This window comes from Chenopodium album, chromosome 7 (assembly GCF_948465745.1).
Source record: "Chenopodium album chromosome 7, dcCheAlbu1.1, whole genome shotgun sequence".
NCBI classification, from domain to species: domain Eukaryota; kingdom Viridiplantae; phylum Streptophyta; class Magnoliopsida; order Caryophyllales; family Amaranthaceae; genus Chenopodium; species Chenopodium album.
In genome coordinates, this window is record NC_137840.1 from 53,682,791 (window position 1) to 53,709,907 (window position 27,117).

The 27,117-nt window shown below is 34.7% G+C and overlaps 3 protein-coding genes across 3 annotated transcripts; all 3 read right to left on the reverse strand.

Annotated features, from left to right (window-relative positions):
• Positions 1–2,561: 2,561 nt before the first annotated feature.
• Positions 2,562–9,659, reverse strand: LOC145637918 (condensin-2 complex subunit CAP-D3-like). Its single transcript, XM_081688919.1, has 9 exons — positions 8,097–9,659; positions 6,935–7,675; positions 5,654–6,145; positions 5,135–5,226; positions 4,959–5,046; positions 4,745–4,859; positions 4,507–4,633; positions 4,047–4,221; positions 2,562–3,562 (listed from the first exon to the last, which is right to left on the reverse strand). The coding sequence occupies exons 1-9, from the start codon at positions 9,579–9,581 to the stop codon at positions 2,867–2,869; spliced, it is 4,011 nt and encodes a 1,336-aa protein (XP_081545045.1). The 5' UTR covers positions 9,582–9,659; the 3' UTR covers positions 2,562–2,866.
• A 9,834-nt stretch (positions 9,660–19,493) lies between these two features.
• On the reverse strand, positions 19,494–20,750 carry LOC145637919 (uncharacterized). The gene is made up of 2 exons (XM_081688920.1): positions 20,416–20,750; positions 19,494–20,120 (listed from the first exon to the last, which is right to left on the reverse strand). The coding sequence occupies exons 1-2, from the start codon at positions 20,669–20,671 to the stop codon at positions 19,702–19,704; spliced, it is 675 nt and encodes a 224-aa protein (XP_081545046.1). The 5' UTR covers positions 20,672–20,750; the 3' UTR covers positions 19,494–19,701.
• Positions 20,751–23,302: 2,552 nt separating this feature from the next.
• LOC145640309 (DNA repair protein XRCC3 homolog) lies at positions 23,303–24,088 on the reverse strand. The gene has a single exon (XM_081691608.1). The coding sequence runs from the start codon at positions 24,086–24,088 to the stop codon at positions 23,303–23,305; it is 786 nt and encodes a 261-aa protein (XP_081547734.1).
• Positions 24,089–27,117: the final 3,029 nt, after the last annotated feature.

Below are 27,117 nucleotides of genomic sequence, written 5' to 3' on the forward strand. Positions count from 1 at the left end.
AATATTATTAATTAATAATTTCTAATAATTATAATAATTCTTTTAAAAAAAATAAATAATACTTAATATTTTATTTTTTGAAAAGAAATACTTAATATTTAATAATACTACTAAATACATAATTTATTTAATAATTATTACCAATTGATATAAAAAGAATAAAAAAAGCTGCAAAAATTTGTGTGCTTTTAAATATGTTCTTCCCAACAACCCTATGTACTGAAAAGCGACAATAAAGGATGATTACAATGAATATCAAAGCGGCAATGAAGATGATGAACATGAATATCATATGGAATTGGATGGTTAATTCACCATGATGGGCGACGGAGTGTGGATGGTCGGGGCTTGTGACGGCCGATACTTCAAGGCGGGCACAAGCGGGTCCGAACCACGATTTCTTAGTGCATCAAATTGGGTTGGAGGGGAGCTATAATGCAAGTAAGACACAATATCTATAAAGGTCTAACAACAAACAAGCATAAAAGCAAGGCAACACTTGGTAGAAGGCTTAAGATTTCATTAATCATTCACCCTCTAAAGAGCTTTAATTTGATTACAAGGTGAATCCCTAGTGAACACTTAACTGACATTAACACAATAATGGGACCTCAAGCTACGAAAACATAAACTAAACTCTAAAAAAGCATCTAAAGGGAATCTATTAAATTCTAATCTAGTTATATTCCTATTTTGATATGAGGTTGTAATAATTTGAAGATGTTAAACTGTTGTCTTTTATCTTTCTTCTATTAACATATGTTAAATATGGTACACATATGTTATATGCACTTAATAATAACAACAACAACAACAACAACAACAACAACAACAACAACAACAACAACAACAACAACAATAATAATAATAATAATGATAATGATAATAATGATATTGGTACACATATGTTAATTTTTTGAAGCGGGTTCAGGCGTTCGCTAAGACTCAAGATATTGGTGCTCGTGCAGCTGCTCACATCTTCAACAGGATCGGGTTCTCTATAGCTAGAGGGGTGGGGCCCATATTGTATCCCCATCAATTTTTTGTAAATTGATTGACTTTGTAGGTTTTTTGTTATTTTTATAATAATAGTAATAATAATAATAATAATAATAATAATAATAATAATAATAATAATAATAATAATAATAATAATAATAATAATAATAATGATTCAAAATAATAATAATAATAATAATAATAATAATAATAATAATAATAATAATACTAACAATAACATTAATAATAATAACATTAATAATGATATTAATAATAATGTCGAAATCTGCTCGGCTCTGCTCTACTATACTAAAATCTGCTCTGCTGAAATTTAATCTGTTCTGCTCTGCCCAGAAGCTTAAAAGAACAGGGCCTTAGTTGGCCGGATTTTGGGTTCGAGTACCCAAAGAGTGAAAAAAATAAATTGAGTACCCAAAGAGTGAAAAATATGAAAATTGAGTGTCTGATTGTGATGTTAACTCATCTTAACTTGACCCGAGACAAATTAAACAAAGAAAAGTAACTTCCTACTCGTACCCTTTTTCTCTCTTCTCTCTCCTCTCTCTTCTAGGGTTTAAATTTTCTTGGCCGTTTAGGCAGGAAATAGTCTAATTTATTTGGAAATTAGACTATTTCCGACCCTTTTTTCTTTAATTCAATTTAGTTTTTTGTTTTGCTTTACGTTTTGGTTTATTTGTTTTATTTTGTTCTCTCCATCTGTGAGAGTCTGTCCCAATTTTCTGGGTTTTTCCCCAATTTTCTGGGATTTTGATTCTCATCTATGGATGAGAATTTTATTTTTAGGGTTCTTATAATAATTGGGAAGGTGATTTGGATTCCTATGGGTCTGGGATTTGTCATCAACTGGTCGATCAAAACATCAGCGCAGATTGCGGAGGTCTCAACTTGGAAAGATGCAAAGACATCGAAAATCATTGCTCGCGTTAAGCTTGAAGCGGTGGAGTATGAGCTATGCCAAATATGCAAATTAGTTATGATTTTGATTGTAAAAGTTATGATATTTTCTCTAAATCTGTGGTTTACAGATCCTTATTATTGTAGATGCCGTATGGCTTTTATTTAATGATATTATTCTTCCCGTTCAAAAAAAAAAAAAAAAAAAAAAAACTTGACCCGAGACTATGAAATTATTCATACTCAAAAATGGGAATCATTGAGGTGACTTGAATTGTAATTTACTTTTCTCAAAAAATCCAAAGAAAAAGAAAAACAAAACAAAATATCGACTTGATGATAAAACTTAATAAGCTCATGGTAACAAGCTAGTACTTAGTTTAATTGTAAACATAATTATTTGATTGGAACTTATCCAAGCTTATTTAAGTTTTATTAGAACCAACTCGAACTTATAGCCAATACAAATTAGAACAAGTACAATTTTGAATAACTTTTGGCATGAATTTGCAAACTAAATGATTCACCTTAAGTTTAGTTTCAATTCAGCTCCAATCAGTTCAGTTCGATTCAATTCAGCTCTAACCAGTTCATCTCAGCTCCTAATTTCCTTCTCTCATAAAAAATTCATTTCAGCTTCAATCAGTTCAATTCAACTCAATTCAGTAAATGTGAACATGTTCTAAATTCTACAACTTTAAATAACTAAGCTACTCAGCATATGGCAACTACACTAAGTGTTTCTTTTGAGGTTTGACTTACCACATAAATTACGAACGTGGACACGTGCACTAAGATTTTGACCACAAGGGAAATAGAACATAAAAACAGAAAGTTGGCTAAATGCACATATATATATACAACAGAAGATATCCTGCATTTAAATTTTTCTACTTTACAACAGAAAGTTGGCTAAATGCACACATATATACAAGTAACAGCATGATCAGATTCAATTTTCTTCATCGAAATCAAAAGTTTGCCGCCTCCTGAGCGTTTCTATCACAGCTGCAGATTTATGTCCCCTAGAAAGCCCAGCTCTTTCTGAAGTTAATCTAGGTACATTAAGCAAACTCAATGGTGGTGTTGCAGCTCCTTTGTTAACTTCATTTAATACAGATTTGACAACAGTTGCAGCTGCAACATCTGCCATTGCTGAAGCCACCTTTGAATCATGATGCAGTTTCTTTGACAACTTATTCTTCTCATTTGTTGCATCTGGCGCAAAAGGTGTATGATAGCCTTGTGATCTATGCATAGTTGCAATGGCCTCTGTAGCCGTTGTTTTAGCCTTGACAGTTTCATATTTTTGCATGTCATAGATAAGCTCTTTCTGTAGCTGCTTATCTGCAACCAATAAGTCTTCAATTTCATTCTTGTAGTCTTTGAGGAGCACACGTAGGCATTCCATAAGGGAACCGATGAGAGGGCTGTTCTTATTCTCTAATAAGCGCTTTAGCTCTATAAATATGGGAATGGTGTTTTGTATAAGACCCTTCTTGACTGCTTGAGTTATTGCTCTTCCTCTGGCAGCAGCTGTGGATGCTGCATTGCCATCTCCCCCTTCTTCATCCATTTCAGCCTCTGATGTTGCCGCACGGCTTGATGGAAGTCGTAGCTCTTTGCAAGTGAGAATACGGAAAGCATCCTGATTATCACAAAGATCACTTTGTGAATTATATGATGGAAAAGCACACTGCAGCAATCAATCTAACACATATTGGCCGAGGCTATCACTTAATTCAGTGAGAAGACAAGGAGCTAAGAGCTAAAACACTAACTTCATCAATATCCATCTAAACAAAGATTATATAGTGATGACTGCCCTCAACAAATTTGATCCAGTAATTGAAATCAGATTAAAATCATCGAGTCTTTGTTAGATCAAGCTGCATCCCTCTTATATTTGATACCAGGAGATTTGTGTTACTCCCTCCATTGCTAAATAATTAAAATTTTACATCTTGAAAATCTTTTTTTTTTTTTTTTTTTGACGAAAGAATGGAGAAACAGAAAGAAATGGTATTTTTTTGCTTTTTGGACGAGAACAGAGAAAGGGAAGACCCATGTACCAGTAAAGTGATGTTTAAACTACTGCACAAAGAGAGGACTGAAGGAGAGAGAGCAGATACCTGTAAGACAGACTGTCCATTAACATCATCTACGCTGAGGATACCATCAGATGCCGCAGCAAGGATTTCAGCACATATTTTTGCAAATGTGGCTAATAAATGCTCAGGAGCCATTTGCTTCAACAAAGAAACATATATGTGCATCCTTCTAGACCTTGTGTTCTCATCGTTACCTCTGATGGTATATGTTAAAAAGTATGTGGGTCAGATAGAGAAATAGCCAGAGTTATACATGAATGCATGTCGAATAAAAAAATAGACATATTTTATACTCCTATCTTTCGTTTGTATTGTATAAAAAGCATCCATTTTGTCTGGCCCATGAATATTGTCAAATTTCAAAATCGGAACTAAACAATGACAATATCAACGGAAACGTTGTCCATTGTTTTCAAAGATATTAAAAAATTCCTCAATTTGATAATACACATAGGAGTACATTGAACCATAATTTCATTACCTAATAGAGAAAAGTCTTCTCTCAACTCTTGAATTTTGAGATTTGTTATTTGTCACATAAGCTTGACAGTCATTTAGAACAAATACGGCTTCTACAAAACTGTTGTAGGCTAAAAGAGGAGCCTTAGCTGAAAGATGAAATAGATTAAGTGTCAGATCTCTCAAATAATGGCTAGTTTGGAATGCTTATGAAACTGCCAGAATAATAAAATTAAAAATTAAATTAACAAAAATAAAACCTTTTAAAATATTGCCAAACAGAAAATCAGCAAGCTGTCTGATTTTATCTGATTCATCATCAAGAGACAACAGAAACCGCAAGAAAAGCACCCCTCTCCACTTAACATAATCAGTCTGCAAATTTATAATACAGAAACTTACAACTTAATTAGGTTGCAATCAAGAGCGCAAAGAATTTTATACATGATACCCGTGTTAAGACAAAAAATGTACCTGCAGTAATCTGGAGAGTAGTATAAATGTTTGCCTTCTGACAAGTTCACAAGTGTCGCGAAGACCCTTAGTAATTTTTGCTATGTAGCTGTTGATTTAGAAATATGGTCAAGTAAGTGCAAGAAACAATGAGAAAAGTAATCAGTGTTTTGTACAGATAATATATGCATGTTTACCAGTCAACCAATGCAGTGTATCGAACACAAAAATCTGCCATAATTACAACAATGTTGTTCCTAAGTGCAGCACAATCACTTTTTTCAAGTTCCTACAACAGATGACAGAGAAACAGAAAGATCAAATTCTTGGAATTTTTACACTAAAAGGCATCATGGAATTGAATAATATCTGATTCAGAAGTATTTAGCAAAATATGCTAATTTACATGAAACCTTCCACGCAACATAAAACAGACAAGTCATACACTTGCATAGGGCGAATTTCTTGAGAGCTCACTCTGATATGTATTAGTTTTTACTGTGATTTTACTTAGTAACTTATTGTAATTGTTTTTACTATCATGTTGCCTCATAAGGTCAATGGTGTAAATATGTTGTACGATTGTGTATGTCACCAGATCCCCAAAACACTTATTGCCAAACGTAATCTTCTTCAGCAAAATAAACAAATAAATAAATCATTGTTGCTATTCATTTTTCAAAATTGTGTAATGTAAGCTGTATAACTCCACAAACCTGTACGAACAATGGGATATATCTTTTTGCAAGCTTCCCATCAGCAAGGCATAATTTTCCCATGGTAAGCCATGCCTGAATATACAAACATGGAGCCTTTTCCTTTATAGATATTGTAGAGCCTGGTAACTGATTTGACCTTGATTCATGAGATCCTGAAGTAATCATGCTGTGTAAAACAGGAACAATGGCCTTTAAATCCAAGGATGGACAAATGATCACCAAAGAACCTATGGTGTAAACTGCTGTTGTAGCTTGTAATAGCAACCTCGAAGAGGCAGCTTCTCTTTTTCTTTTTTTAGTACTCTTAGATGGTGTGAAAAGGTTGTTCTCTTTACTAGCCTTTTGTTCTTCTGATAAATACATATCTACAACATGAGAAGCTTTACAAAAGAGTTGCTCAACAGATTTTATAACCAGTGCATCTGCCTCCTGAGGACTCATTGCCTTTCGTTTACACAATGTTTTTAGTGCTTTGACATGAGCATTAACCTGCCATGATATTCAAAACCAATTATATAGATACACAAGGCAATAAAATAAAAACACCAGAAGGCGTAATTAATAACAGAGTCAGACATCTATGAAGGTTGGTAAGCACTCTGCAAAATAAGTAAAATAACTTGTAACCAATCATATAATGAGAACTATCTGTTCTTGTGCTATCAGAAAACATTGTTTTTCTCTAAGAGATAAGTCTAATCAAATTTTAGCTGTTTGCAATGAAAAAACCTAACCAACATCTTAAGTAACGAATTTCTAGATGTTTCACCCTAGATTATTTTCTGGATCCCTATATCCTTGACTCCCTATAACCTTATTATTCATTTTTGGCTGTCTCTAACAAAATTAGGAAGCTTAGGACTGGGATCCATGAGTATATATACCTATCCTCATGGTAAGCACAACTGCACAAGGATCAAAACTGAAGTCATCTTGGATTAATTGACGGAATTAACAGGCTCTTATTTGTATTTTACGCAACTAGCAAAAAATGAATTGGGCTACAAACTCTGAGTAAAAATCTAACTGACACTAAACTTCCAATACTAAACAGCAAACCTTTCACTGATTCAGGGGGAAAAAAGAAAAAGAAAGTTATTCAGGTGTAACTAAAAATGTACTAGTTTATTTGCTAGAGACATTGGTGATAAAAAAAGCTTGGATTAGACTAGCATCAATCTACTTTGTAACCTTTGACAATGTTTTATTTGATGGAAGGCAGAAAACAGACATCTACTCCCCCAAATAGCTAAAGAAATAAGTGCATAAGCTATATACCTCTGTTGAATGCATGTTGAATTCCTCTATCCGTTTTAGGAGATCATGAGCCAATTGTGCAGCAGGTTCAGGGGACAACTCTACAGAAACATTTGATATTGTTTGCAACAATAAAACACGATCACAAGCCCAAACTGCAGAGTTTGTTACCATGCCATCAGCTGATTCGTTCATACTGTCCTCCAAAGTATGTGACTTTAATTCATCTGAGGTTACATCCCTGTCCAATAGCTTCCAGTGATGATAAAGAAATTCCCAGTCCACTGATTTACGAAGAAATGATGAAACTTCTGAAAGAAGAAGCCAAGCACCAGGAGGTGCTGTCCAGTTGTCTATTGGCATGGAATGTGATAACCAAAGAGATTCTGATGTTTTTATGATATTCTGAAGGGCAGTAGCAATTTTGGGCCTCAGTTTTCCCTTCTTACCAAGGCTTGCACATATCTTTTTCACCCACGGTGTGACTTCCCCATTACAAATCTCGCTCAACAGATCCAAGACTCCTTCTGGGTACATTGCAGCAAGCTCTTTCTCAAAACACCTACTACTGATTGTCGATTTATTAGCTGCTGGTACATCACCAAACATTGCAGATCCAGCTCTAGAAACTCTATCTAAAACCAGCTCCATAAACAAGCTCTCACACTCTTCTTGGATACTAGTCTCACTATCAATAATCAAGCGTGGAACAGAATGAAGCCACTCTATGACCACACTTCGATCTGAAAATATCCTGAAAGCCTACAAAGCCAGTAAGAATTTCTATACAATAATAGAATTGTGCTCTACAGAAGTCTAAGATGCCACCAAATACTAACATTTAGAAACATAAATCATGCAAAGGGTGGATTGCATCACATGAACAGCAGAAAAGATTTCAAAATAATGAAACACGTGGATCTTTTCTATATTATGTTTAATTAGATAACTTTTCGAGATTGTGAGCTCACCCTGAAGGCAGGTAACTTCAACACACCTACATTTTCAATTCTGCCATGAACAAAAAGAAAATCCATGTATTCACGCACACTAATAGCTCTATTCAAGCACTGTAAATTTATGTATTTTAACATAACTGTGTTTGCATAGGGATGTAATGCAGGCACTAAAAGCATAAGTTCATGATGCCAGAAGAACCATATGAGCCAAAATGTAAGCTAACCTCAGAAAGAGCTGAAATTGCGGCTTTCCTTATGCTGACAAGTGGGTCAGAACATGCAATCCCCATCATTTTAAGAATGTCTGGATCCAAGGAGCTGCCTACAAGAGCCATCAATTTAGTTATTAGCAAAAGTGCAGCCTTCCTAACAGCTGCTTTTTCATCTGTGCACCTCTTCTTTAAGAATTCATTCGCTTTACCCTCTACCCCATCATTGAAACCTAATGATTTCTTCAACACCACACAGTCTCTCTCATTGTTGGCTGATGTATTACCCACAAGTTGAGCCAAGCTTGATAAAGCTCTAGCTCGAATTCCTGCAACTGTGTCAGAACAACGCAGAACCAATGCCACCAAGCACCTCGATTTCCATGAATCCTCCTCCACTTCACTTTCTGATTCAGAACCTTCTAGGACTTGTAACGACATCATGAGTTTTGGAATTAGTTCTACAGCCAAATGTCTAAGGTGAGATTTTCCTTGAGCCATCTTCATAACATAATCAACAAACCCAACTTGATCGCAAGATTCCATAGCTTTAACAATATCCAATATAGATTCTACAGCTAAGGCCCTAGCATCAGATTTCTCCGGCGCCTTTTGAGCCAAATACCTTGGCAAATTTCCTACAGCTTTATTCAACGAACTCGAATCTTTTGCCATACCCATCATCTCAATTCTCACAAAACAAAGAGCAAAAGTTCTAGCTTGCGATTTCGTTGACAAAATTAAGGGTGTTAAAGATTTCAATACCTCAGCAGCTGTCATTTCCTGTTCTCCATGCTCAGGCTTCAATATTTGCCTCAGAATCCCAGAACAAAAATACAATAATTTCTTGCAATTCCCAGAATTATTAGCACACAAATCTAACCCTAACACTGGAATTTCAACTACAGTTTGCACCAAAGATTTCAAACTATCAGGAAACCTAACCAAATGCACCAAACCCAATACAAGACCTAACTTATCAAGAACACCCAACAACAACTTAACATCAAATTCATTATCATCAGCATCATTCAAGTTTGAATTCAAAGCCCTAGCTCGCTTACCTCGACCTTTCTTTCGCCGCTGTTCGTCAGAACCAGCAGAAGGGGAAGAACCCTCTTTTCTGTACTTAAGAGCCCGGCGAATGGAGTGGAGAAGAGACATGAAAGACACAGGAGTGAAGAGAGAGAAAACGGGGGCATTAGGAGAGAGAAAGAGGGAGAGATACACAGCCGATGCGAGGAGAGAGAGGGAAGAGGTAGTAGACTCCATTGCAGATGAAATTGGGTTGATAAGAGAGCACGGAGAAAGGCGGCGGGTTGATAACTGATCCCATAGTGGATTAATTTGAGGTGTATCATCACTGTCATCGTCATCGGAATTCTGGGTTTGGAGATTTAAGAAGGATTGAAGGTCTAAGAGGGTTGAACGAGAGATGGGTGATTGTGGGTTGAGAGATTCGAGGTCTGTGAGAATTCTGGAAATGGTTGTGTCCTCCATTGATGAAATTGCTAGATAAGAGGAGGAAGACTGTAATTTAATATCTATGTAGTTTCTTGCTGTTGTTAAAGAGAGGCGCCATTTTAGAATTTGAACTAGATTTTTTACTTTTGACTATAAGTTTCTCCAAATGGAAAATAAAAATCCAACCTTTGCACTTTTTCCTCCTAAAAATCCAATCTTTGTTTTATTCCTCAAAAATCCAACATTTATACCCTACCTTCTCCAACAGATCCATTACCTATTGATGACCGATTTTTATAAGTTATATGCCACATGTCAGCTATTAATAGGTCAAACTATTTTTTTAATTATTAAAAAACAAAATAATTAAAAGAAAAAAATAAAAAACAACAAAAAAAAAATTCAGAAACCCAGCCCCACCCTCCTTCCCTGACCACCCCATCCCCACCGCCCACCAGCCACCTGCCACCGGAACCCAGCAACCCCATTCTCCTCTCCACCGGAAAACCCACACCACTCCTTCCGCCGGTCAGCCGCCCTACACTCCATTTCCAATTTCCGTTTCAGCAGCCCTGCAACAACCACAATCACAACCGCGCACCACCTTCCAACTCCAACCTCACGCTGCATCGTTCCCACCAATCTTCAATCCACATCCACCTTGCTCAGCACCACATGACACCAGCAACACAATCGCACAATTAACCACACACTTCAACCCACCAATTTACCCAACTTGATTCTATCAAACAATCCCAATCATTGTTTTGCCTTTGCTTTTCTCTCTAAATATGCTTTCTGGGTAATTTTCTAATCTCGTACTTCTTTACCCAACTTGCTTTTTTCAATCAATTTTTTTATTAGAACTTGATTAATTGTTTGGTAATTTAATTAATTGTTTGATGTTGTTTGCTGATTGTGTTTTTTGAAATTGATTGAGCTTTGCCACCATTTGAACGTCAACAAGCCCCAACCTCAAGCAACAATTTAGCAACCCAAGGCAACCTCCACAACCATTATTGCCTCACATCGCCACCAATCGCAAACCGCACCCAACAACTCCCATTCAATCAACCATTGCAGCCCCAAAATCAGAGCAAATCGCAAGTTTAATCGAGTCTGGGCTTGTGGTTTCGAGCATAGGTAGGAGTGGGAGAAGGGTTTTCATTTCTGGGTTTGGGTAGGGTAGGGTAACTGGTGGCAGAGGTGGTGGTGGCGGCGGAGGTCCGTGTTGAATCTGTTGTTTCAATTTTTAGGAGAGAGGAGAGAGAAAGAGGAGTGAAAGAATTAAAAAAAAAAAAAAACATTTTTTTAACCTGTTTAACAGGTTAAAGGTCAAATGGACCTGTTGGAGAAGGTGGGATATAAAGGTTGGATTTTTTAGGAATAAAATGAAGGTTGGATTTTTAGGAGGAAAAAGTGCAAAGGTTGGATTTTTCTTTTCCATTTTTCCTTCTCCAAATGGATATTAACCTTTTGCACACGAAGGCTGGCTCTTTTGAACTTTTGGGCATGACAGAGTAGAACAGGGGTTAACAGAGCAGAGTAGAGCAGATTAAATTTTAGCAGAGCAGGTTTTGACATTATTATTAATTGTTATAAATTAGGGAAAAATATAAGAGAAGCGCCCAGTTTATCTCCACGATAAACATAAATTGTTTATCGGATGGCAATGTTGTAATTATTTCAAAATCAAAATGGGCCAGATCATGTCATGTTGCCTAGAATATCTACATGTGTTAAAGTAAAATAAGTTGTCAAATTCACATGTTAGCGTTGACAATAAACGACCGTTTGTTACTTTTTGGTGAACATTTTGTAAATGCTAACCATGGTTAGTTGCAGTGTATCTTCTTTTCTTTTTTTCCCCCCAAATCAGAGATTGAATTGTAGAAATATTGGAGAAGTCGAAGCCCTAATTTATATTACCCCAATTTTGTGATATCGTCATAGTAAATTTCAGCTGCCCGATTGTCGATTGAAGCTTGAAGATGTCAATTCACTGAAGCTAGAACTGGTTCGCTTAATAAAAAAAGGTATGTAAATAGAATATACAATGTAAGCGTATTTGAATTATCTGGGTGTTTTGCGATATTGATGTTCATGTATTACCCAGTTACAGAATTGTAGGGTAGTGGTAATTGGTATTTTTGGGGTGTTGAATCTGCTCATTTATATGTTTTTCATATTTTCAGATTGATGGACTTCGACTCTTAAATCTGAAAATTCGATAATTGTGTTTCCTAGTTGCTTCTTCCTGAGTGTTGAATTTAAATACAAAATGTCGACGGAATATATTTTTATTTTTCCTTTAGTGTACAATTAAACAAAAAATTATGGTATTTCTTTTTATTGTTGCATTATCTGTACAATTGCATTTTATGTACATTTCAAAGTTATGGTGTTCTTTTTTAGTGTTGCATGTTTTATTTTATGTGCAATTGCATTTACTTTACAATAGTACACAAAGTTTGGTGTCCTGTTTTATAGTTGCATTGTCTGTACAATATTACAAAGTTATGGTGTCCTATTTTATAGTTGCATTTTCTGTACAATTTCTACAAAGTTATGGTGTCCTATATAAGTGTTGCATTATATGCACAATTGCATTTTCTTTACATAAAAACAAAGTTAAGGTGTCCTATTTTTTGTTAAGATGATGAAGGTCGGTTAAAAGATGTGTTGTGGGTTGATGCTCGTAGTCGAGCTGCTTATGAGTATTTCGGGGATGTAGTGTGTTTTGATGCTACATACTTGACTAATGAGTATGAATTGCCGTTTGTGAATTTTATTGGGGTCAATCACCATGGACAATCTATTCTGTTGGGGTGTGCATTGGTGTCGCATGAGGACTCAGATACGTTTAGATGGATTTTTCGCCAGTGGCTTTGTTGCATGGGGAATAAATCCCCGGTCGGTATCCTTACAGACCAAGCTGCTGCGATGCGTAAGCGGTTGGAAGAAATTATGCCGAACACTATACACAGGTGGTGCATCTGGCATATTATGTCGAAATTTGGTGACAAGCTTGGCAAATGCCCGAAGTAAGTGATCTTATTAAAGTCTTTAACTTTGATATGCAGGTTGTCTTATTAATATGTGGTTTTTGGTTAATATATTTTCACATTATGGTGTTAAGCAACTAAAGCTAGTGGTAGCAACTAAAGCAAAGGGTACACTAATGACTACTGAAATTGATATTTTTAGTAAATGTAAACCAGCTGCACTTTGAAAGCCTCAGTATATGTCCTTGTTGTTCACCTCTAATTCTACCTCTAATTCTACCTCTAAATCTAGTGAATGTTTTCTCTTTGACTCACTTTATGACTCACTGTATGAATAAAAGGAGAAAAAGCTATTATTTGATATAGTGCAAGTTATATATTGAAATATTATATGTTAAATTAGATATAGTGCAAGTTATTAACTACAATTTGGTTAAATACAGTGGTTATATTTCAATCACACATATGGTTTTGTACAGTCCATATTTCACTACAATTTGATATAGTGCAAGTTATTAACTACAATTTGATATAGTGCAAGTTATTAACTACAATTTGATATAGTGCAAGTTATTAACTACAATTTGATATAGTGCAAGTTAATATTATATGCTACTAAGCTGTCAATCACATATGGTTTTGTACAGTCCATATTTCACTTAATATTATATGCGCTACTATACATCAGTTTAGTGCTGAAGTTTAGTTTAATATGTTTACTTGCAAGTTTAGCTTAATATGTGATTATGATGTATTAATTTTAGAAATTAAATTTTTTTTTTGGGTTGTGGTTATAATTTCTTGACATTGATTAGGTACAATGAGTTTAAAAATAAGCTGAAAACTGTGATATATGAAAGCTTCACCGTGGATGAGTTTGAGGAGAATTGGGTTGCATTGATTAAGTACTACAAGCTGGAAAATAATGAGTGGTTGACTTATATGTTCAAAGAGAGACACATGTGGGTTCCGGCCTTCATGAAAGATTACTTTTGGGCCGGTATGAAAACTACTCAAAGAGTGGAGAGCATCAACAGTTTTTTTGACGGATTTGTTAATCGGAAAACCAAGTTACATGAATTTCCTAGACAATACAACAGAGCAATGACCAAACGCGTCAACGATGAAACTGATGCGGATGACAACTGCTTAAAGTATGTTCGCAGGCTGGTGAGTGGGTTCAAGCTGGAGGAGCTGTTTCAATAGATTTACACTGACACAAAATTTCAAGAAATACAGACTGAGCTTTCAAGACTCCTGTACTGCTATTGTCGTGATGAGAAAATGTTGTCCAACACAGTTGTTCAGTATCTGGTTGAAGATAGAGTATGGATTGTTCCACAAGGATACAGGGAGGAGAAAATAACTGATCGCCGACGGTTCTACCGTGTCACGTTTGTCAGTGTGACCAAAGAAGTGTCATGCGATTGCCGGAAATTTGAAACATTTGGGATTTTGTGCAAACATATGTTCCGGATATTTGATCAGAACTTGGTTTTTGATATACCTGAGAAATATATACTTACGAGGTGGCGGAAGGATGTAAATCGGAGGCATACAAGGGTTAAAGTCCCTTACCATGATCCCTCTCACTCGGCACAAGTCAAGAGATCCTATAAAATGCTAACCACTTTTGAGCCTATATCTGATATTGCTGCCTCTGTTGACGATGAAGCCGTTCACCATGTGCTGACTTCTCTAAAAAAGCTGCAGGGTGAAGTAGAAGCGTTGAAGCAGAAGAAAGATCTTCTCAACAAAGCTGAAGAAGTTACTCACTTTCCTGCTGATGGCTCTCAAGTAGAGCAACAGTCATGTTGTGTGGGGTCAACAGTTGCTTCAGTACAAAAACCAGACAACAACCCCCTTACTCTAAAGACACTCCTGCAGCTGGCCAAGAACATGTTACAGACCTCTCTGTTGATGCTGATAACATCCATTGGTCTCAACAACATGCACCACCACCTACTGCCCCAAAGAAATCGATTATTCTTGACCCAGTTGTACAGAAGAAGCGTAGAGGGCGACCAAAAGGTAGCAGGAACAAAACCCTTGCAGAAATGGGCTACAAAAAGGCACAGCCAAAGGAGAAACAACCCGATGTATGTCTCGTTTTAATTTCAATCCTTTAAATTTAATGAGTTTAGAGCACTTAAAAAGCTTAATTGATTGCTATTTTGCAGCCTGCTGCTCAATTTATTCTTCAAACCTACTACCCATCGTCTTTTAATGGGAATATAATGGTAAGCTCTTTTATCAGTTAAGTTTCTATTTATTCGACATTAGAAGTTGCTATTTTTGTGATTGTGTTAGTTCTTCATGAATACATTCCTCTCTGACAGAAAAAAAGGAAACGTTGGCTGGAAGAACATGGTGAAGAACATGGTGTGGAAGAGAGCATGGAGCAGAATCTTAATGACGATGACAGTGAATGTACTCCTCAAATGGATGTTTTTAGCACAAAAAGCGGTGAGGATTCTTTTGAATTCTGAAATAATAACTTTAGGATGGCTGGATGAACAACAAGGCATCTATTGGGATTGTACTCTCATGAATCAATCATCATCTTTTTAGGATTGTATCTATGGTTTTTGTAATTCACAACGCTGAAGTTGTTGATGTATTTGTTGTGCTATGAGTAGTGTATTAGGATTGACTCAATTATGTATTTGTTGTGCTATGAGTAGTGTATTAGGATTGACTCAATTAGGATTGAGTAAAATCTGAATTGACTCTATTAGTTTGCTCGGCTTGTGCCTTTGCTTATGATTCATTTTGGGTTAGTTTGCTCTGATTCATTTTGCTCTAATTCAGGTTGGGTTAGTTTGCTCTGATTCATTTTGCTTCTGGATTCATTTTGGGTCATTTTGCTCTGATACATTTTGGGTTAGTTTGTAGTTTGGTTTGATACTTTAGTTATACTTTGCTCTGTTAAATTTTGCTTCATGCTGTACGTCTTGTGCCTTTGCTTATGATTCATTATTGGTAAATCCTGAAATTAATCCGGTAACGGGGTTAGTTTTTTTCGACAATTTTTGCTTCTTGCTGGGTTGTGCCTTTTGCTTGTGACTCATTATTGTTAATTTAGAATTTATTCTTGAATTTATTCTTAAATTATTGTTAATTTCTTCATGCTGTGTCTTTGCTTTTGATTCATTATTGTTAATATGGGAATACCCCAACCCATTCAAACAAATTCACCCTTTAGCCCATTTAAACATCTTTGATGGACTTTGGCCCACATTTATACATCCTTGATGGACGTTGGCCCACATTATTGGACTTTGATTCATTATTGCTAATATGCGAATACCCCAAACAAATTCACCCTTAGCCATGATCGAGGAACATTTATGCATCGATTGAAATGGGCTGGCCCGCATTTGATAATATTGTCCATAATTCAACCAACAAGGAATAACAAACTTCACAAAATACATGTTGTGGCTCAGTAAAGATAGATTACTGATAAAACATTGGAATAAGAAACCTAACCGATTTCACTAATACATGAATCACAACATTCGTTACATAAATCAAGGCTTTTTTGGCAAAATAATGAACCAAAACAACCACTTTAGTTATAGTTAGTCCCAATCCCAGTAGGTCATGTAGTTGAACCCCGGAATATCACCTTCATCCCGCATATCCATAATTGTTGGTATATATTGCTTAAGTCGGTAGCTAGGCTGTAGTATTAACACAAAGAAATGAATTTGGATCAAATATATTGCTTAATAAGTGATTGTTAATTGCGTAAAATTAATTTTGAGAATACGGTGGAAAGTTGAAAACTTACTATTGCAGTGAGGGATACGATACGGCCGTACATAGTGGATTGTCTATGCATGAGATATGGCTCTACCCTGAAATCCCATGCTACCAAGACCCCGCCTAATCCAATGTTTGGTCCGAAGGCTTCAATCCTGTATTTGCCTCCCATATTCTGAGTAATTTCATTTAACATTGGCAGTGCAGCCCTAGACTCCGTTAGCACAAACAACATTGGATTAAAAGCCTCAACCAGACGGGCAAAATTATCCTTAAATGATGGACGATGGACGCTTCTAGTATTCCAAACAATCACCACAGAACCCTTGTCAAACCTTTTTTCATTTGTGAATCTATCACTCTTTTTTGACCTCACTTTAACATTGAAATACCTGGTACTACTTGCAGCTGTAATGCTCGCATCCACATCAACTTCAATGCATGACAAATTATTTCTAACCTCCATCACATGGACTCCAGCTCTACTCGCCCCATAATTATATCCCGTGTCTCTAAAGGCAGGCTGTACCTAGGTAGGTGGTTTGTGTTTATCTCAATGTTTAAATCAAGAATTGGTTTTATGGCTCGAGGAATGTACTCAGGTAACCCTTGGCAATAACGTTCGCAGAACCATTTCAAGAATACAACACCTCCTTTATGCATGTACGCCTCCACGTCTTCAATAATTGGTGTATATGCGGCTCGAACATCATTTGGACCCAACCGCATTACTCTCCACGGCTGGCTGAACCACAAGAGTTGTTCAGGGGAATTGCACAGCTCTTTGTGGAGAACTTCAGTTGGAATCTTCATGTAATCAGCAAGCTCATTCCCGCTATAGAAATATTCAACATTATTGAAATCTAATTCAGACTCGGTTGTAGAGTATATGGGTTTGAAGTACATGGTTGGATGTTTTGGATGGTATTGCACCATCTTCAACCTATTTGTGAGTTGTAGCTGGGCATTTTGAGAGGTGATAGATTTTCGACTCCCAAGCATGGTTTAAGGTGGGTTGCTAAGTGTCTTCAATAATGAAATGTATTATGCTATATGTGCTATATGGGGACACAACAAGTTATTTGTGCAGAAACACATGACGTGTCATATTAATATAAATATTTTTTGTATTTTTTTTTATTAATTTATTTGCATTGATATTGGTGTATATTTCTAAAAAAATATTAATGAAAGTATATAAAGCACGAAGTTTGTCAAATAGATTATTAATAAAATGTAAAAGTAAAATTAAAATTTGACTTTAAATGAATTAAGTAAAGTTAGAAGGTGAGTTTTTACAGTCATATTTGTTTTTTTGTATGAAATATTGTTCAATTATAATTAATGATAACTTTAATAGTTAATGGCATAGTTTGTGTTACGAAAATAACTACGGCTGGTTGATGTATTTAATCGAGGCACCCGTCATTTTCAAGGGCTCGTTAGAATAGAAAAAGATTATTAAAAAAATAATAATAAATTTAATTAAAAACAAATGAATACACCAATAGGGGTTGATTTAGTGCAATACAAGCTACCTCATGGTCCTCATCTACTGCCTACTCTTAGTCCTTTCATCCTAGATATATGTACAACAAAAAAAATCTTCTTTTTAGATTACCCATGTACACTTTATCCCCTTTTCCATTAAATGGTGGTGCATAAATCAGACCACTTTCTTTCTTTTGCTTGTTTGTTATATGGTTTCTCCATTTAACAACTTCTAGATTCAACTTCTCAACATTTATATTCTATTTTCTGCACATTAGCATTTTACCATTTTTTCTCTTTCAATGGCACATAGAGGTAAAAAATGTAACTGTGGCCTCCCTATTTCAAAGAGAACTTCATGGACGCATGATAATCCCGGTAGGAGATTCTTGGCATGCAAGTTCTACAACTTTGAAACAATTCAACGGGGCTGCGATTACTTTGAATGGTATGATGAAGATATTTCAGACTGGCAAAGGGATATTACCAATGTACTTTTGAGTGAAAAACACAAGCTGAACACCGATCTTACCGTCCTCAAAAGCCGGGTGATTTGCATGGAGCATGAGATTAAAAGGCTTGTTCAAGAGAATGATCAACTCAAGAAGAAGACTGGAATGGCTGTAGTTAATTGTAATCAATTTGGGAATGTAATGTTTATTTGTGCAGTTATCTCCTTTTTAATTAGTTACATCACAATCAAACTAGTTAGCTAATAAGAGGGTTTAATGGCCCACTATTATCTTGCATAATTTCTTATCAGATGGTTGTAACTCTTAAATGTGACATTCCTAAATCTTATTGTTGTTTCCAAATTGCATTCCATGTTGTTAATTGTTATTCAATTTTTCTTTGTCATTCCACAAATAGAATCAAGTTCATATAAAACAGTTATTTCTCTTTTAAGATAAACCTTTGTTAAAAACATCATATATGGATCAAAATATGGAATCTTTTTTTTTTTTTTTTGAATATAAATGAGTTATTTGTTTAACATAAATGAGTTATTTGTTTACAATAAAGTATATTAATATATCGTATTAGGAGTAATCAAAACTATTTAAAAAAAGCTACAAGTCAATATAAATCAGTCTTTTGTTTAGGATAAAGCATGTTATTATATCATTTTTGGATTAATCAAAACTATTTTAATAATAAATAAAAAAAAACTAGTCCATAAAAAGTAAAAAATCAGTAATGTGTTTAAGATAAAGCATGTTTAAGATAAAAAGTAAAAAATCAAGTCCATAAAAATCATTTATTTGTTTAAGATAAAGGATGTTAAAACATCATATTTCGATTAATCTGATCTTTTAAAAAAAAATCAAAAATTCAAATCCATATAAATCAGAAATTTGTTTAAGATAAAGCATGTTAATATATCATATTTGTATGAATTTGTATAAAATAAAAATGAAATCCATAATCTTCATGTTTATATACGGCATGTAAATATATCATAATAGGTTCAATATAAAATGAAAATAGTCAACTCAATAACACAATCTTCAACACAACATTACTACTAATTCATTAACCATTAATAAAAGCTACAAACCACGATCATTGTTCAACACATTAGAGAGCATATTAATTACTTAACAAAAGCATAAAATAAGTACTAATCCTCGAAAGGATTTTTAGGATACATAATAATCACTATAGCCGAGAAAATACTATCATTCTAACATCGACATGCAAATCAAGCCTTTACTAATTAACTGCATCCTCGACAGCCTTTGAAGTCGAACCAACCTCCACAACCTTCGACGTGGAACCAACCTCCTCCACTCCAACCCCCAGGGTACTCACCACAGCTGCTTTTGCCTGTAATAAGATAAAAAATAAAAATAAAATTAAAAAAAAATTACTTAAAGGATTTAATAAATTAATTAGAGTAAGATAAAACAAATTACCTTGATTGATGCAACAACACGAAGAGGGCAGCTAGCTGAACCGGCCACCATGACTTCGTCTTGTTCTGCCCTACGCTTATCCCACATAAAGATCACCCTATCTTTCAATCCCACACTCTCATCAATATTCCAGCCCATTTGATCCCCTAAACTTCCAGCTAGTTTCCCAAAGTTAATCTCAGAAACACGGACCTCAGTAACAATGACAACAACAGGATTGTGAATATCCATCATCTTCTTAAAGTTGGACTCAAATGACGGCCTAGTAACACCCCTAGCATTCCATATAATACAACTTGAACCTAGATCAAAGGCTAACTCTCCTTTCTTAATTTCAGGCATTAAGGTCACTTGGGAATACCTATCACAAGTGTGGGAATCAGACCTCCCAACTGCTACAGAAAAGTCAATATGGGTCAGAGGAGAAAATAGGTAAAAAAATTTGGAGACCATCAGTGTAACATCCCATTTCAATTTTCAACCTACTGTCACCTAAGGCATAAATTGGTCCATTAAAGTCTTGAAAAGGTTCTGGGTCAACAAATCCTTGCAGAAACTTAGGAATAAGTTTTGTGTTACTAGAATTTGGGAACTCAAAATTAAAATTATGCAGCTTAACAAACACTTCATTAACATTAATTCGACCCACTATGTCAAACAAATTGGGGATATGGGCTGGTGTTTTAATACCTTTAGGCGAAACCATAACCATCCCCTTCAGCTTATCCTCCCATGGACTTTCTGGACTGCGAAAGATGTCGCGCAACACTTCATCTTTCAGGCGTAACAGCTGCTTACTCTCGGTTTCAACATAGTATGTGTATTTGTTGAAGTCGATTTCCTGTTTCCCATCGAAGTTGGGCTCCCAGAAACACATTTCATCTGTGGTGGGAACGAGATAGCAACCACGAGGGAAAACTGGGTTAGCAGGGTCAAAGGCAGCCATTTTTGGGTTGATTGGCAACGTGGAGTTCTTGGTGGAGTTTTAGTTTTTATATTTTTTAAAATAAGTCAGAGAGGAAAGAACTGAGGTTTTGTTGTGTAAGGTGTAGCCTACAAATCTTTCCTTTTATAGGCAATATTCGCGTCTTCTAAAATACCCTTACCCTAAAATACCCTTAACCCTAAACCCTAACCCCAAACCCTAAACCCTAACCCCAAACTTCATACCCTAATCCACAAAACACCCCTAAAGATAACTAGAATAAGTTAAATATACCTTACTATAAAACATGTTACATTCTTCATTGAGTCTTAAGAGTGATTGTTTATTTAATGTTTGTGAATTGAAGGTGTCCATAATTTGGATTAAAATCGAGTCGTGTTTTTATTGTAAATGATTATAAGTATCCATTGGAGGGGTCGACAATCCATAAATTGGATTTAAATTGAAATCCAATCCAATCATAATCGGAAATTGCCCTAAAATATCGATTTTGGATTTTAATAAAATTTAGCTCAAAATCTAAAACTTACTACTTCTTAAACAATCTAAAACTTACTACTTCTTAAACAATCACAATTTATTCAATTTTAACAAAGTTTCATTTTAATAAAGAATCGCAATTTTTAAAAATCCAAATGACGAAATTAACTTCGGATTGGATTGTCATGGTTAAGATTGGTAATCAATATGATTGTTAAATTATAAACTTCCAATTAAAAAATCACAATCATATCGATTTGATTGTCACACTTTAGGTTTCGATTGTTGGATAATTTACTAGTATTGACTTGCGGTAGTAATTAGCAAATTTCAATGAAATGTTGCTTGATCGAGACTAGAGCTTCAATGAAATGTTGCTTGATCCAGACTAGAATTTCAACCCAAGCTGTTACAAACCCCCAAATTCAACCCGACTTGTTATCTGATGTTGGTATTGAAACCCCAAATTGAATCCTAGCCCTATTCCTTCAATATTACACCAAACCCCAGAATGACCCGACTTGATTATAACCCGCACATTATTCACTTACTTGAACCAAATCCGATTAGAACCATAGATTGAACCAAACCCGATTAGAACGAGAGAATGAGCCGACCTAACTCGAATTCGAGAACGACCTTAACTCGTTTTAATGTAACCTGACCTTTTAGTAACCGGACCCAAATACGATAAGTTGTAGGACCCGACGTGACCCGACTCGAGCATACCCCAACCCGACTAGCATATGTTGTAACTTTTTTGTGGTTTTAATTTCTTTGCTATTACGTATCCTATTCCGTAACACAATATTTTTATATCTCAAACAATCTTTATAGCCTAAGACTCTAATTATTGTAAAATCATTTCTTGCAATTATATATCCTATTCCGTAAACACAATATTATTATATCTCAAACAATCTTTATAGCCTAAGGGCCTGTTCCGATTGACTGAGCTGAACTGAGCTGAACTGAACTGAACTGAACTGAATTGAATTTCAACGGAAGAGAACAGGCCCTAAGACTCTAATTTTTGTCAAATAATTTCTTGCAATTATATATCATATTCTGTAACACAATATTATTAAATCTCAAACAATCTTTATAGCCTAAGACTCTAATTTTTTGTGAAATAATTTCTTGCAATTATATATCATATTCTGTAACACAATATTATTAAATCTCAAACAATCTTTATAGCCTAAGACTCTAATTTTTTGTAAAATAATTTCTTGCAATTATATATCATATTCTGTAACACAATATTATTAAATCTCAAGCAATCTTTATAGTCTAGGACTCTAATATTTTGTAAAATAATTTCTTGCAATTATATATCATATTTCCCTATTTCTTAAAACCATATTATTAAATCTCATACAATTTTTGGAACCAGATCACATAATTTTGTACTTGTCACATTAAATATATTTGGAAGAAAATACTATCAATGCTTATCTTATTTTATTTTGTCTTATATGGTTATCCTTTTTTTTGGACAAACACTTTGGAAACAACAACCACTTTGGAAACATATTAAACTTTTACAACAATTTATACAGGTGCAGCTGCATACCTAGTAATTTTCATCATTATGGAAACTGAAACACGGCTTATAGGTTGTACTAGTTATTGCCATCAGCTTTGCTTCGTTTACAGCAAAATTGAAACGATAATGCCATCAGAAAATATTTCTCTGCAGCAAAATCCAGATGAGTTGTCATTTCCATCAACCGTCATATTTTACAGAAGCCGTGTTTCTTCATGAATTGTCAACATCATATTTTAAAAAAGATCATATTTTTTTTGCTGACAAAACCAAATATTTGAGACACTTTTCTTTCAATTAGTTTTCGGATATTTTTAATATACTACTTTTTTGTTTTCTCAATTTTAATCCCCCCATTATAGAATTATTAGAGTAAAGTAAATTAATACCTTGTAATCTTCAGTAAAAAAAAATTATAATTAAATAAAATTGTAATCTAAAATTATTTACTAAATTTTTAATCAACAATAACCGACCCGTTCAAAAAATAAATACATAAAAACTTCGAAAATAACTGTTGAAATAATGATGAAGTGAAGAATTTAATCAATATTAATTACATACAATTCATACATCAATATTAACAATATCAAGGTTATTTTTCATACATCAACAACACCTGCATTACTAATTATAAAACTGCACCCATCATTTTCTAATACGGGGGATGATAACAACGATATTGTTCTATCCCACCCTCCAGTACTGTTATTGTACGTCTTTGACAAAAATATCCTTGTAGAAATATTATTAGACCAAAATTTTCCAAGTGCAGGTCGCACCTTCCTCCCGTTTAACATTATCATATTGCTACCACTGTTGTACTCATACTGGGATACTTCTATAACATCATTGACAGCTACAACAACAAGATCATATTTCTTTGCCAACAACCTAAGTCCATTTGATACCACCTTCACAATTGCGGTCCTTTCCATCATAGACTCTCTTGTGTTAGTAAAATGAAAACGACATATACTTGAGATTGAGTCAATAACAACAACTCGATAATGGCCTTGCGTACCTATAGGGCTTTGTAAGAATGTTTTAAGCCATTGCACTGTTTCTACTAGATCGTGCGGAGAATCTACCTTTTTGACTAATACTCGCTCTAAAGGGTGCTGACCTTGTGTTGGTGGTGAACCAAAAACATGCGGGATAATTCCATTCATTCGAGCAGATGGAAATAGACCGATTGACTGTATGTACACCGACGAACATCCTAAACCCCCAAGTGACGGAGCCAACTGAGCAGCTAACATCATTTGCAAGCACATCTGTGTCTTCCCGGTTCCATGATCACCACATATCTCAGTGATATGACCTGAACGAAACCCTCCATTTAAAATATTGTCTATCGAAGAGCACCCTCTACTACTGGTGTGCATTTTCTGGAATCACAACCCTGTTTATAAGCTTTTTATTGGATATTTGTCTTAAAATAACCCCCTTCACACACTTATATATAGTAGCGACCAACTAAGATATTACATCCCTATTGCAAACAAGAATTCGAACCTATTTGTGTCCTATTCCTGTATTGTATTTGTCTTTGCCAAATTCATTTTTTTATAAAAGAATTTCATACTAAATAGACATTGTTGTACTAATTTTAAACATTTTCAATCAAAGAAAGCTTATTCTACTACCGTAACCTAATAAATTAAACATTTTCAATCAAGATAGCTTAATCTACTACAATAATCCATTTAATTTTTTTTTTCAAAAACTACAATTTCAAATAAGTCCCTATATTCATAATTTTCTAAATGTTTTTCTATAATGCAAACCTTTGGTAAATGGCTTCATGTAAATCCATTTTATTGAGCTTTTATTCATAAATGGGTTCATGAATATCCTTTGGTAAAAGATTTATCTTCAGACTTTGGAAAACTCAAACTTACTTTTTATAGCTCAAAAATTCCAACTATGTGACAACTCATTGCAAGTTAGCTGATTGATTGGGTGTAGTAGGTATAGATTACCGTCATTTTGAGGCTCATTGCAACAAGTAATAAAATTTGCTCCATCAAAAAAACAATATACACGACTTCACATGTAACTTTATAGACAAATATATGTACTTTGACAATGACAATTCAACCAAGTTTTTGGTTTATTACCATTGGTTTATTTACTCACAGTATTTAAGGATCCTACTACATGCGGACAATTTAGATAAATCACTGTTTAGATTATATTTTTCACATGTTAGATTATATTATTTACAATTTAGATAAATCACAGTTTAGATTATATTTTTTTTTACGATTTAGATAAATCACAAAGTTACATAAATCACAATTTAGATAAATTCCCAATTTATAACTATTATCTATTTTTTGATGTTAATCATAATTATCTTTTTTAAATAACTATTATCTACGTTGACTATATTTTTTTAATAATTAACAACTACTTTAACAATTAACAACTACAAATTGACTTTACACCTTAACTCATAACAATTAGCCTTAAATTAATCACGTATTGTCAATATAATATGGATTAGCTTTTTAGAAGCTAAAAATTTATGTTCCATAGCCTATTTATAAGGAAATAATTTCTGTTATTTTTTTTACTTTGATCTGTTATTTCCATAGCCTATTGATTAATTTTTTTTAAAAAAATAAAAAGTACAAATTGACTTTATACCATAATCAGGTATTATCAATATAATATTGGTAGTGTTTAAATAATATTAGCCTTTTTTAAACAATTTAGAAGCCGATAATTCCTGTTCAAAGTTTCTTTTTAGTTTTTGTACTTTTGCTTAGTATTTTTTTTTTACTTTGATTATATTTTTAAAACAACTTATAAGTACATATTGTTAATATAATATTATCTTCTTAAAAACTATTTAAAAGTAGATAATTTTTCTACGTAAACACATGATTAGTATTTTTGACCTTAGTACGTAGTTGTATGGTGTTGAAATTTGGAGCACTTACTTTGGCTACCTTGAACATTTAGTGTCAACATTATATGCAATGAGAGGTTAAACTGTTATAATAAAGTTCATGACACCACAACGGATGATATGATGACACATATACACCTTTTATGGCAAATCTTCGACCCCTGTTTTTCATATTAGGGTTTCTCTATGTTTTGTTAAAAACCATATAAATATAACTTTAGAGCACCACAACTTCTTTATTCCTGTTTTATTGTGAACACCTCCAACCCAAAAACTACAATGGCTTCGTCGTCCCAAATGTCTATGGTCCCCGACCAAGACGGTGGTGGTGGTGGAGACAAAAGTGATGCCACTTCACCGCCTAAGAAACGACTAAAAAGCCCTGACAAACAAAAAAAACCCATGAAAAAAAGCATCACAAAACCAAAAGTCTGTATGCCAAAATCCTCAAAAGAAATGCTCTTTTTCGAAAAGATATTCTAGTCTCTACAATTGCTCAATGCCTATCTAAGCAGATGGGTTTCCCTGTAACTTTTCCAAGCCACAAATGGGCTATTGCTTCCACTTCTGCAACTTGTAACATTTCTGGAGCACAACCAGCAGGTCATCGAGTGAACAACAATGTCAAATAGGAACAAGCACAAGAGGGAAGGTCCGTAGAGAAAGACAGTGAGCAAAGTGATGGCGTGATAGACCTTACTATTCCAGATAATTCCTTGTTCGACTCCATTTTCGTCCTTGAAGGGACCGAGGATGACATGGACATCAATGCTGATGATGATGTCCATAAGGTCGTGGTTGATCGGACATCCATGGAGCGTATGTACCTCCTCCTACTGGTGAGGCTGTATACATTATTACAGTCAAGAGCTAGAGCAGCCACGACCCCGGGGTCAAGTATGCTATAAGGGAGTCCCAAAGTTTCAGGGTTGTCTACAAGGACTACGCCAACAAAGTTGACTACAAGGTGGATACGGATCTGACCATTAAGAAGAATGGTGTTGTCATCCCACCTCAAGCAACTGCGTCTGAGGTAGGGATTGTTGGTGGGGATGTCTTGATCGTTCATGGGAAGGTAAACGATTATGTAATATATATTTTCACGTGTATTACATTATTAAAGTTAAATTTTTTTTTTTCAAATTTTGTTATATATAATATTGACTTTACTTTTTTTCATGATTTCATGATGCTATATTAACCTTTTTATAACCTTTTTAATTATAAATTCTCATAAATTAAAAATTCGACAGAGCCCCGAGGACAATATGGACACCCGTCGGAAGCTCTTTTGGATAAGGGACGTGAAGACTGAACCGAGGAAGCGCAAGATTTCTGCCAAACTGAATACAAAGCTTTGGAGGTTGTATGAGATGTGGGCTGCATTGAATGACGTCAAACCAACCAAACTTATTCTCATGCACGAGAATCTAATGCTGACAGATGTTCACACCGTTGAAAAAGCCAAAATTAAGAATGAACAGGAGGTGTTTGCAT